The sequence below is a fragment of the Opisthorchis viverrini genome, assembly GCF_000715545.1.
Source record: "Opisthorchis viverrini unplaced genomic scaffold opera_v5_141, whole genome shotgun sequence".
Lineage (NCBI taxonomy): Eukaryota > Metazoa > Platyhelminthes > Trematoda > Opisthorchiida > Opisthorchiidae > Opisthorchis > Opisthorchis viverrini.
This window is the reverse complement of record NW_008751798.1, coordinates 803,125-816,042: the sequence shown is the minus strand read 5'-3', so window position 1 is coordinate 816,042 and position 12,918 is coordinate 803,125. Positions and strand designations below refer to the sequence as shown.

General features: G+C 46.0%; 2 protein-coding genes across 2 annotated transcripts in view; one reads left to right on the top strand and one right to left on the bottom strand.

Annotated features, from left to right (window-relative positions):
* The window catches only part of T265_06679 (hypothetical protein), a gene marked incomplete at both ends in the record, with an annotated part of 6,587 nt that extends 3,900 nt beyond the window's left edge, over window positions 1–2,687 (bottom strand). The window contains 2 exons of the mRNA XM_009172004.1: window positions 12–140; window positions 2,652–2,687. Of these exons, the coding sequence (XP_009170268.1) occupies window positions 12–140; window positions 2,652–2,687 (165 nt within the window). The remainder of the gene's footprint in view (window positions 1–11; window positions 141–2,651) is intronic.
* Window positions 2,110–12,918, top strand: part of T265_06678 (hypothetical protein) — a gene marked incomplete at both ends in the record, with an annotated part of 20,296 nt that continues 9,487 nt past the window's right edge. The window contains 4 exons of the mRNA XM_009172003.1: window positions 2,110–2,267; window positions 5,970–6,511; window positions 7,765–7,842; window positions 7,933–8,057. Of these exons, the coding sequence (XP_009170267.1) occupies window positions 2,110–2,267; window positions 5,970–6,511; window positions 7,765–7,842; window positions 7,933–8,057 (903 nt within the window). The remainder of the gene's footprint in view (window positions 2,268–5,969; window positions 6,512–7,764; window positions 7,843–7,932; window positions 8,058–12,918) is intronic.

Sequence of the window (12,918 nt, the reverse complement as noted above, 5' to 3'; positions counted from 1 at the left end):
CCCCCATCCACCTTTATTCTTTTCTTTACAATAAGGCTTTCAAATAAGTCATGGTTGCACGGCAGTGAAGCATTGGTGTTGAGCACTGATGTCATGCTGTCGTTGATGATGATGATGAGTTGGCAGATGGGTTGGTTGCACTGCACTGTAAGACAGAGGGGAGTGTGGGCGAAGGCCGGTGAGCGAAGAGCTGCAAGGAGGAGTGATACTCCCCGGCTGCCCAGGTCAAAGGAGGAGGTTTAGGTGAGGCACCCTACGTCGAGCCGTGGCTGAGCCAGGATTTTCCGATCAGTAGGTTCGTGCCCTAACATCTACAGCTGCCGCCTGCTGAGAGAAGTGGAGTCTATTTGTTGTGTTCGACGATTAATGGAGTGCAGCGACAATCATTATAAGAATGGAAAAGACTGAAGGCTCGGGGGCTTGGTTTTGTTCATCCATGACTTTGGAATTGAGAGCTGAAACGTCAAAAAAGTGATTTAGCAGTGGACGGTGAAGAACAAAGCAAATATACAATATGCGACCCTTCCTGTGTTTGGGTGAAGATGCTGGCTGATATAGTGGCTATGGAATGTCAGCTACTGTCAGTCTCACCATCAATTTCCAAGTTGAGTGAGTGTGCGTAGGCACCTTGGTGTTTATTTCAGGCTTGCCCTGAGTCCATCACACTGCCGCAGTTTTTTTTCAGATAGATTCAAATAGGTTGACACGGTCGTGTGGTGGTGAAGTGCCCGTGTTTTATCTGGTGTTGCTGTGAATAATGATGATTATACTGGCGGAAGAACTGATGGGTCCTTCGAGAAACAACACTTTCAAGTGTACTTTTTAAAAATTGAGTCATTTTCTCAGTCAGCGGAGAAATATCACAAGATTCTACGGCGAGAAAAGAAAGTTTGTCTCGAGAGAGAAAGCGGATAGAATAAACTGGTAAGGCGGCGGTCGTAAGAGGGATTAAGCGTCTGGGCGTTGTGATCCTGAACTCCAGTCGGAGTGAGTTGGAGTCTCAGTGAGCAACAAAAAAGCGGAATCGAACGACAGGACTCGGTGGTTGGAAGCAATGTTGCAGTCCAATCCGGGAACGCAAGCCTTTAGACCCGAACGAGTGAACAGAGCGGGGTGTTTTTGTAGGCTGCATTTTCATCTTTGTCCGTTAAGCCAAAGGCCGGTATCCAAACTCTGAGGCTCGAAGTGGTGAACCGCATGAAGCCCCTGTAGGCTCGGCTGTGCTAACTCCACGGGCGATGGCATAAGCTGCCAACTAATCCGCCGTCCGCCCTGATTTGCTTATGAACTATAGAGAGCCCTGTGGATAGTCAACACGATACTTTCAGTGTCTGGCAATTGGTCATTAGTCTGTTTTCTCGGTTCTGGATATTGGATCAGCTAAGTCTGATGTCCCTCCGCAGAAAGAACTCGCCGACGGCACCTGAACGAATCCTGCTCCGTAGCTTGCACTGGTGCTGGTTTGGCTATTAAGTAAACGAGATTCTCCGGGCGAATTCGGTCGCGTTGCTAGCTGACATCTGCCTGGGTGACGGTCCCAAGGTGAATGATTGATAATCGATTACTTTGACAGGCATGGTCCACTGGTGCACATAGTTTACAGGCATTCATCGCAGTTAAGCATCAGTATTTCTCTACGATGTTTTACCACCGATGACGATAGGGATAATGCCGATGATGTTGACCGTTGGTGGTTGTTGCTTCATGGTTTGTGATGATGATCATGGCCACTCCCTTCAGTGCGTGGATGTCATACTCTCCGCCCCATGGGGCTAGCATAGTTAAAGACTGGCGAGACCATTACCTTCAACAGTGTGCTCTCACCATTTCCTCTATTTGTGAACGCACTTTTAGCTTCTGAAACTAACACCCTGGTGCATGGTATACGGTTGACAAACTGAATGGTTCTGGGATAGCGCTTGACCGGGAATTACATTTGTCAGTACTTACCAAACGTGCACAGCCAGATCTCAATGCATTTTGTCCCTTTTCGCTCGTTTTTGTTTGATATTCTATCGATTGAATATGTGGCACCATAATTCTGTATTTAGCTTGATATTTGCGAAGTCCTGCAGTCCAAAACTCTACTCCTGTGCACACAGTGATACCATGGCTTTCTCTTTCAGTGTGCATCCCGGGATACTCCATCCGTTAAAAATGTCCCACGCTCCTGTTCTGTTGTTTCTTCTCTGTGCATTGACTGTTAGCTCACATGAAGATCATAATGAGCCCCCTCACTTCAAATACTCCCGGGAAGCTAATACACCGTAAGTGATTGCATCCATTGGCTTTTACCAGTACTCCAGTGCAATTTCTGAATAGCAGTTAAACTTAATCTTTCGGTTCCAAGCTATTTGGATGGACAACGATTTTATCTATCTTTAACAGTTTCCGGTGATTCCAGATCTTCCTGCCATATTGTCAGCCCACCAGTCTACGTAACCAAATTGCACTGTAGTAGCTGCGCTGCGCTCAAGCTATGCATTCCAATGGGCATGGTGAGCAGCTTTAGCGAAATGGATTTGCCAGTGCGACTCATCACAGAACTAAGAAAACTGATCAATGTTCATCATGATGTCGCAATCTTTGATGCTTTAGTATGTGTGCTGCCCCCTAACCATGTCGAACGAGAACGCTGCAATGTCACCTACCGCAACACCAGGTTCTGATAAGTTGTTCGGGTTCATTTTTAAAAAGCATGGTATAACCACCAAGTGTCAAATTTATTGCACCCATGTAGTTTGTGAGCCGTTGCGTGAAGCTATATTAGGGCTGGTGTGGTGGCGTTTAGAATTTAGCAGCAGTTAACAAGACGTGTTACGGCTACGACAAACCTATTGCTACCGTGAAGTCCCCTGTAACGCGCAATGCATTTGACGTTATGAATCCGGACTAGCTGATGGATAACGGATATCGAGACTGGTGATGTAACCAGTGATACCTTGGAAACATCTGTTTGCGCAAATCCACTAGTGACGAAAGGCGGAATAGTCGTTGTGGTGAGCGGTGTAATGGCTTGGTTTTACCCGACGATTCCCATGTTTACCGTTGCACTACTGAAGCAGCAACTGATGTAATATATCTCTTCAACGATGCTCATTTGTATCAAACCAAATCGTCTTGTTTGAACACGCTGCCCGCTGGTCTTATGGAGCGTCAGTTCAGTTTTCCAGCTGCAAGTATGGTATCGGCTCCAGCTCCTGGAGGTTTGGTCACCGAGCAATGGAAGACCAAGGTAGATATGCTGAGTCGTTGGAAGCACTTGTGTTGTCATCATCGTCTTCAGCCGCGCAGTGTTTATGGTTACTGCAGTTTCGCTTGCCGATATTTAGAGTACTGGGGTAAATACAGGGGTATCAGGGGACTTTTCATTGAGGAGATCGGGACGACAGCCACTCATTGGAAGCAACACCTTGTATGCATGAGCGCCATTGAGGGTGCGACTGGACATTTCTCATGATTCAGCCACTCATTGGAAGCAACACCTTGTATGCATGAGCGCCATTGAGGGTGCGACTGGACAATGTCTCATGATTTCTCTAGCGATCGATGTTTGCCGTTTCGGGGTTCGTATCCATGGAGATGGTAATCACCAGCACTGTTTAGTTTGCTGGTAACGGCTTTCACACTTCGTTGCTAATTCACTGTTTGACTTCCCCTGGCTGGTTTCCACCTTTCACGTGGGTGTTCGAAAAGAGCTCTTCAAGGAAGTCGGTCAACTAGCATACGGAGCAGCCAGCGTAACCTGTGGAGTGTGATCAGTTCATCTGTCATGGGTAAGTTATTTCCTCCGTAAACCACTCGATATGCTTCAGCATTGCCGATCCGGTGTTCCAGACTCGGGCAGTGCTCTGAAGACACCGATATTCAAACACTGACGTCCTAGGCACGCAGCGGCCAGGCTTATGAACTGTTTAATGCTATGCAGCGCACCGCAACATTGTAAACTTGACTCCTGATTGATGAGTGGTTATCACGCCCACGCCACAGGTGATGCAAGTTCACATCTACTCTGGCCTTCTCAATCTGGATGAAAATATCATGTTTGCTTAGACCGCTGGGATTGATACAGCTGCCTGGGTAGAATAAATTGTCTGCTACCTCAGCTGGCCTATCTACAAGCATGAGTTTCCGGGTCAAGCCCACTCCCCTTCTTGCAGCAGCATTCTACAGAGCAGGTGAGAAGCGCATGCCAAACCATGAGGCAGAATTATTTGATTATTCAGTGTTGTCTGAATGGCAATGGCGTTGGATCCAATAAGAGCTATGTCGTCTACGTAGTCAATAACTATGAGCGAATGCCCCGGGAGCATTTTGAGAACATAGGTACGAGAGACTGTGAGTTCCCCATACATCAGTGACGTAGGTGAAGGGGAGAGGCGAATGAGGACAGCTTTGTCTGACGCCACTCGATGTAGTGATTTCAGGACGGAGCTTCCCGTAACTCTTCGCGCATCGGCGGGTGTTGGAGTACAGCATCTTAAGGATTGTAAGGGACACCTTCGCCCCATAGACACCACCATAGTGACTGACGATCCAAAGAATCAGAAGTAATTTCAAGTCATGGAAGATCACCATTGCTGTCACTAAAAGCAATGTCGCTGTTTTAGAGACTGTTGAAAGGTGAAAGTGTGATCGGTGCATCCTTTTGCCGGGCGGAACCCAACTTGGTTTTCACGGGTTTGTCTCTCCCTGTCTTCAGTCAATCTTCGAAAGACGGGACCTTCGATGCCACATCTATCAGGCCAATGCCAAGATAGGTTCCACACAGAATCCGCACACCATTTTTGACGATGAGTGTCCGCGGACACTTTCTCTTCTTTTCATATCCCATCAGTGGGTTCTGTCAGATGGATCACAAGGGATTTTCCACCTTCTTTTAAGAGGGCTGGATAAAGAAAATTCGGTCCCTGTGCCTTCTCACGACACACCTTATTCTGATGGGCGATCAAAGTTTACATTTCATTTGTCTCTGTGCACATTGTGTGCTATGTTACACGAGGCCAGCTAAACTGTTCGCTTTTGCGAGTGAATTGATGAGTCGTCATTTTCAATTATCGTTTTACTGACTTGCTTTCTTCTGACCAGCCGATCCTGACAATATCCAGCGGTCATTTGATCGGATCGAAAAAGTTGAACAGACAACACTGAACGCTACTAGCATAGCTTTTTTCACGTTTTGTCCTGCCACGAGTGTAGTGTCGGTTAACTGTAGAGTAGTTGAGCTAACTCGATTCGATACTGGTTAGTTATGGTAGTTTTCCAAGGATGATGGATTAGCATGTTTCTTTCTGACTTTCGAAGGGATACAAACTGTCATGCGCGCTTCGACCATGATGTGATTAGAACCAAGTTATATGCCGGAGAAATTCAGCTGATGGGTGGAGCACTTCAGTTGGTTTCTTAGCCATCTAGATACCTCATGCAAAGGTTTCATCCTCCACGCACTGCGTAACTTCGACCACATCACGCCGTCAAGGGGTCACAGCAATAATCAGTCGACTGAACAGCAAAAACGTCAGAGCAGGATGCAACCCCTTTAAAATCTACAGTCGTTTCGTGATATTCAGTATTAGGAAGTGTTTTCATCCCAGTTGAGTGTCACAAGTTTTCTGCGACCACCAGTCCGCTGCTGACTTTCACTGAGCTCTCTATCTTCCCCTACCTAGAAATTTTGCGCTAATGCAAGTTAACTCTTGTCAGGGTCTTGATGATCAGTTGTGTCGGGCCCATTTATACTTCAACAAACAATAGAGTTTGTCTGATCGGCTTCTGTCCATCGCCCGACTGAACTGCTCATGGGGTTTAGCCTCATCCCAGCACTGAAATACGTGAAATACATCTCTATGTTAATACATATAAGCCATTATCATAGTTATGTTCTGTGACTACATGGTGAAGTCCTTTTACCACATTACCACACCTCTTTTAGCAAGTTTTACCCGTTTCCTAATGTTTTCCTACCGCAGACTCCCAAAACCAGCTGGCGCACGCATACTCAAACACAGTCTTCGGAGCGAGTCGGCACAACAGCTATGGCTAGAAACTTCCAGTGCTGTTCTTCTGATAAGTGTGGCCCCTTTCTTGTCCCTAGTCATCCTACCGGATCTGAACAAATACCACGGGCTACTGAAAGTCCTCCTCGCCTTTGCCGCTGGTGGTCTACTGGGGGATGCCTTCCTACATCTGATTCCGCATGCTATTGACAATGGCCATACTCATGACGATCACGACCACACGCATGACGCCACCGGCAAAAGTCACGATCACACGCGTCACATGATGGTTGGGTTGTCTGTGGTGGCTGGGATCTTCGTTTTCCTCTGTATTGAAAAGTCCATCCGGCTCATCCAGCATGGCCACGCTGGGCACAGCCATTCAGTCTCCGTACCAGAACAACAGTCCCATATAAGCGCCGAAACTAATAATGGGAAATCTAAGAAGAACAAAAAGGCTGGTGGAGACGAAGCACTACAGAAGCGTGAGAAGAAAAACAAGACCCATGGACCAGGTAGGTTTGTGGACTGCGTTGGGCACAGTTTTGATTAAAATTCTTTATACGAGTCGATTGTTGAGTATAGTGAAGTGATTACCTAGGATGTGGGGCAAAGGTTTTGAAAAGATAATTCAAGGAATCCCCCGAGGTCTAGTGCGAGGATGCTACAACTAGGTGAACTTACTTCTGTTTCATAACAGCTATCGATCCGAGTTTCACACGCTATTGTTTGTTGCCGCCTAGAAAGTAGGGACTTGACGGAGTTGGGGTTAAGCTTTGTATGGATTGATGCGTTTTCATGCGTGAATCTGCCACTTAATTTATTGCGGCTAACTCCTCTCGGATGGCGAGTAACTTCATTAGTGTTTCAAGTCGCCCTACTCAGGTAATAGGTAATAGTTTGTGTACATTTCAAACTGGGTGACCATAGAGTTCCAAAGGGATTCACCTTTCGTTTTTCAGGTAAATTTACACACTCGGTGCGATCTACAGGGCAGTAGGAGAAAATGTAGGCAGTCGATAGACAGAATCGCCAGTAACGTGTCTGAATTCCATTGGAATTCAGAACTGATTTAGTTCACGGCTACCCTCACCTTCGATGCGATAGACCCGGGTGTGACCGCAGCTATTTGGATCCATACATCAATTGAGAACCAAATGTTGATGAGTCTCTCCTTGAGAGCACAACAAGCGTATCAGCCAGTTTTACTATCCCATGTACTAATAAACTCTCCCCTCATTGGCCAGACGATCAGCAACAGCCTAGCCATATTCTAGCCGGATGGCCAAAGTGTGATGGCTCCCTTTCGAGGGTCAAGGCTCGATCACTCATCGGCACTTTGGCTGCAAGCTCCCATCCTCGCTAATCTGTATGCAGTGAAGCATCAGTGGCAACACTGATGTTGCTGTCCTTGATGATGATGATGAATCTGTATGCCAATTGTTTGAGAAGTAAGAACCTCAAAATAGTACCACTTTCAGTGTTTCTGTGCGTAAACATGCCCCCATGCTTTTATCATTTCTGACTGGATACGTGGTTCTTCGTGTGATAAGTTTCGGATATGCATGTTCCCGGCAGTCTACAAATGAGCAGTAGAGAGATAGAGTTAGTGTCGCCTTCCGGACATCTTCAGACGGATAACGGTTTAGAATACTGCTGTTTTCGAATCTCCATTTTGCGCTAGATGGCAGATTTTTAATCTGAAACTTTTCGCACTCGTGTCCCTCTAAAAATACACGTCAGTGTATTTTTATTTTTTATTTTCTAGCATCCGAGTTCAAGGTGACCGGGTATTTGAATCTGGCCGCAGATTTCACCCACAACTTCACGGACGGATTGGCAGTTGGTATGTAGCTTGACGTTTGATCTCTGTTCATCTTCCCTCTCTATGCTCATGTTTTTCGGTACCGTATCACGTTTATTCCTTTCGTTTCAGGCGCCTCATTTCTTATCAGCCGGAATGTTGGAATGGTCACCACACTGACTGTGTTATTGCACGAACTACCCCATGAGATTGGTGATTATGCTATTCTGATACGTTCTGGATGTTCAGCTCGCAAAGTGAGACTTCCCAATTGTTCTTTTTTGCTAGTGACCTCCTTAACCAGCTTACCGAACCGAATTTGAGACTAGCTTATCATGGGAACTAAGTAAATAGACTACTGGGCTGTTGTCTGCGGATGGAATACATCCCCTGGCAACTTTCCAGGTGCGAGTAGGTAGGCTGTTCATCCTGACAGGTCGTCATCATCGTTGTGACTGGTGCTTGGAAGCGAGTTACGTAACGGACAGTCTCTTAACTCTTCACATACTGTCTCACATTCTACGCGATAGGACCACTGCGCGCAGTCAACATGTGACACCGACCATCTCTGCAGCGTATCTATCAAAAGTTGGCTAGCCCTGACTTTCTCGGCGTTATTCTGCGCGATGTTTGCTTGAGGTATTCGTACTTGACCTACTTACTCCATTTGGCCGTCACCTCACCTCACGAAGGCGTCCAGCGGTTGCGCGTTGACGTGTTGACGTTGATTACGAGCTTTCAGCGACCCCTGTGTTCAAAATCGCTCACTATTTCCTTACGTCCAAGCAAAGATGCCTCCATGTCAAATAAAGTGCTAGAGCGTGCTCAACGTCACACGTCCTCTGTCTCTACTTTTCGAGTCCCAGTCTGCCTGATACATTGAATCTCGGCGTTATTCTGCGCGATGTTTGCTTGAGGTATTCGTACTTGACCTACTTACTCCATTTGGCCGTCACCTCACCTCACGAAGGCGTCCAGCGGTTGCGCGTTGACGTGTTGACGTTGATTACGAGCTTTCAGCGACCCCTGTGTTCAAAATCGCTCACTATTTCCTTACGTCCAAGCAAAAATGCCTCCATGTCAAATAAAGTGCTAGAGCGTGCTCAACGTCACACGTCCTCTGTCTCTACTTTTCGAGTCCCAGTCTGCCTGGATACATTGAAAAAACGGTTGAAGAATTCTCAATCAACTGGAAATGTTTGAGATCGCTTGCTTACAATATCCAAGCAGAGTAAGATCTAATTAACCACCCCCAGCCCCAGCCAAAAACCAATTGTCCAGGCACCCCTCGACGAACACGGGCAAGCAAAACCTGTGAATGGTCCCAAGATGAGTATTCCATTAAGGTGTCCTAGACGGAAAACGTAACGCCGCAAAATCCGGGTTCAACATAACCTAACCAGTCTTTCGTAAATGTTAGTCATCCCCACTAACCGACAGACAGGAAAATCAGAGTGACATCCAGCACTGATCAAGTCGGCCACTTGTAAGAAATCTCTCGGATTGGTTACCTGACTGCTTTAAAACCCGATCAACCTACTTAGTTACTCACTTGGCCTGACGAAGCCTTCGTGTCAAAAGCGAAACGTTGCCCAGCAAAGATGGAGCATTCTCTTGACTTCTTGGTTGGGCATTCAGTCATCCTTATCGTCCATTTAAATGACTGGTCACCGCAAGTCCGACTTCATTTTCCAGTCGGCTGTCCGGTTAAGTCCCATACCAGCTTCTTGTGTTTTTCCTTGGTCGGCTAACCGAGTTTTTCTCACAGCGGCTATCACTGGGACACGCTCCAGTTCCATGGTCGTAGGGGTTATCCACCATATAGGCGTATCGCTTCCACTTTTGTCGAAAAGGCTCCAATGTTCTCGATTCCCAGTTAGATTTGGCATGTCATCATTCTTCTTTACTGGTGATTTCTAACTGGTGCCGTTTTCAGATCGTCAGTACTTTTAGGCTCTTCCTGGTTCTTTGATTCAACTGCCTGAGCTGTAGTCTGACAACTGTCGGTTATCTCTTGCCAGAGCAGATTTATGAAGGAAAACAACTGGCTTAGACCGAAAATTCAAGGCATAAATGTGCACAACAGCTGCGTTTCGAGCCCCACCGGACTTATAGCTTCTAACAGTATTTTGAATGTCTTAGCTAATGCGCCGGCCAATCGTTAGAGCTCGAGACCCCCTTCAATATCTCCGCCAAGATAATTCAGATGCTTAGATTATTATGTTATCAATTCTGCAAATTGAAACTCTGGACCCCGGTTCATTTCCTTCATTGAATTTGTCTCTATCCACACCTAACCTCTTAACCCTCCTGCTTATTGAACGTATCTTCGGATGTAGTCCCTCGTCTGCTTTTGCAAAGATACAGACTACAAACACGAAAGACGATTGTGGTAAACAGACTACTTACTATCAGGCAGTGTCTTTTAAACGGGGAAGCAAGGTAGATCAACTAGAACTGCGGGTAAGTTGCCTCCAAATGCTATGTGGTTCAAAATATTTTGTACATGAAAGAGTGACGTGTTCGCGCAGAGGATATCCGAAAACTCGGCGTTTAGCCATTGGTGTCTTGTGGAAAAATCGGATCAGCAAAGGTGGGATACACTAGATGTTTTTAGGGATGAACTCTCGCACACTCACCTCATAAGTTACGTTGGTTAAGACATGTACTTCGCACAATCAAAGACCGTCTCTTTGTGGTTAGACATGTGCTTAGTGGAAACGATCGAGAAGTGGACAGGGTATGACCGGAAACGAAGCATCAAGGCACTAACCGGTAAACTCAGTCGGGTTGACAACTGCTGTTTCACTGAATGGGGAAGCCGGGGCCAGGTGCCAGTGGTTAAAGCCAATGGCAGACATGGCTCAATCAAGCGGTCCGTGACACTCCCGTGTAGAAGCTGTGACCTTCGATACGTAGTTTCCCATTCCTTAAAATGACTGCACTAATTTAATACGAACTAACTGATTACGCCATCGCCTACAATGTTTGGCTATACTTCCTCGTTGTCCCATTTTTGGTGACAGAAAGTATAGCGAATGGAACCAAGGGGCTCTTACTACATGATTTATAGCTGTTAAACTGAACTGCCCTGCTTGTGTTAGGTTACTGTCCGGATTAATGCAACCTCTGTGTCCAAAGTCTCTCTTCGGTGTGTTAGAGACACGTTTGTTGACCGCAGCTTCGTGTGCGTAGCACATGTCGAAGGATTAGCCGATCTCCTATAACCTTTCAATTACCGTTTTTTCTCTTTAAATTGAAATTGGTATAGCTTGCGTATTCAAGTTCAACATGGTTCTTGCTCGGAGAGACCTACTTTAATTCCGTCTTTCATCTTACCCGTGACGAAATTAATGGAAAACGAAGTGTGCATCCTTGTCAGAAGCCACTTCTTGAAATGCAAATACATGCAAAGATTGCATGATATTGACGAGCGTGTACGATAGATCTAGTTCTACAAACGCGCTGAGAACAAGAAGTCAATCAGAAGCGTCGATCGCACCTTTGAAGTCAAAGAGCACCCAATTTGTAGCATACATCTACACGTGCGTTCTCTGATCTTTGGCAGTGCGAAAATGTGGCCCACACAACCCTTTCCCGGTCAGATTCCTGCTTGCTGTTCTTGGGTCTTACTTCCACGCGTTCTCGTGAAACAAAGTAAGGTAATCGATACAGAGTCTAATTACAACAGGATACAAACCAATTCCTTTGTGTCTACGACAATCGACGTTGTACTCCAGTTGGCTGTAGTGATCTTATTCATCAAACTAGAGGCTAATATATTAGACAGGTAGTGATTGAGCAGTTCATTTTTATCCCTTAGAGTTCATCAGGGCTCCAGCAACTTATTCGCGCTATTTGAGTGCTTCTGAACTGACAAAAGGTCCCAAGTTTGCGATCGAAGACTTCATTACTGGTCAGAGATGACAGGTGACCAGTTAAAATGTTGGGTTTTCAGCCCGACGATTAAGCCGCATTTTTTGTCGTCAAGCCTATCTCTCATGAGGTACCTTTTTGTACCTGTTGCGCGCTGGTATAGTTTTCACAGATTCTCAGCCTTTCTCACTTTGGCTTTCTGGACCCACCAAGGTCCTGAGTTCTCGCAAGTGCTCTTTTCACCTGAAACTTCTTCGGGCTGTATTGTACTCTGTTATGCAGTGACAGGTTGTTGAAATGTATTCAATTACTTGTAATAGTTCGGTAGGGGGCGAGGTGGCTCTAGTAGTTAGAGCGTGAATTTACTGACCGGAAGGTCCATGGTTCGAACCCGACCTCTGACTCTCGACTTCCCCTGTCTGTGTTTGGGCAGCCTGGCAGTATCCCAGCCCTCGTGCTTGCTTCGAGCGGAATGGCAACTAGGCACCGAAAAGGTGCTACAGCTGAGAGATTTTTTTCATGTATGCTTGTGTCGGTTTGACTGCTCTAGTCAAAGTGACCAAGTTATGGCTAGTCAGTTGTCTAATGGTTCGGCCGCCGTTCGCAAATACTAGCGACCTTCGGCTGTGGTTTTTTAACGTATGTTAACGTTTAGTTCCTGTGACTACAATCTTCCCGATTTCCATCCACAAAAATAATTAAACCAGTTCAATTTGGCTCCGTGCGTCCTAATTGGGGATGAGTTTTTAACATACAGCGGACAAGTTGACATTGCCTTCGATAAGTTGACTAGTGGAACGAGAAAATGAATACATACCGAATAGGAGGAAATTCAAAATGAGGTGGTGTCTAGGATCATCGCGTTGAACCGGGATTCTCAAGTAATCGGCCCACTTTTATTTTGGGGTGAACGTGCGAGTTTGAAACAAGTGCGATTGAAACAGAGTTGTTGACGGTCTACATTTTGATCATTTCTTTCCTCGGCCGGAACAAATACGTATACAATTGAAGTCCGGATCTTCTAGGATACGAACTTGGGAAAGGATTAGACATGGCAGCTAAAAATTCCTTGACTCAGTTCAGCAGTGCAACTAAACAGGGTTTCCAGTCACTGACGCTCCGTCCTTTCCGTTGCTCAGAGGATTCTTAGATGCCTCCTTCACTCACCTTTGCTTCACATTATACCGGTTTGGTGTTTTACTACTATATATATATATATATATATATATATATATATATATA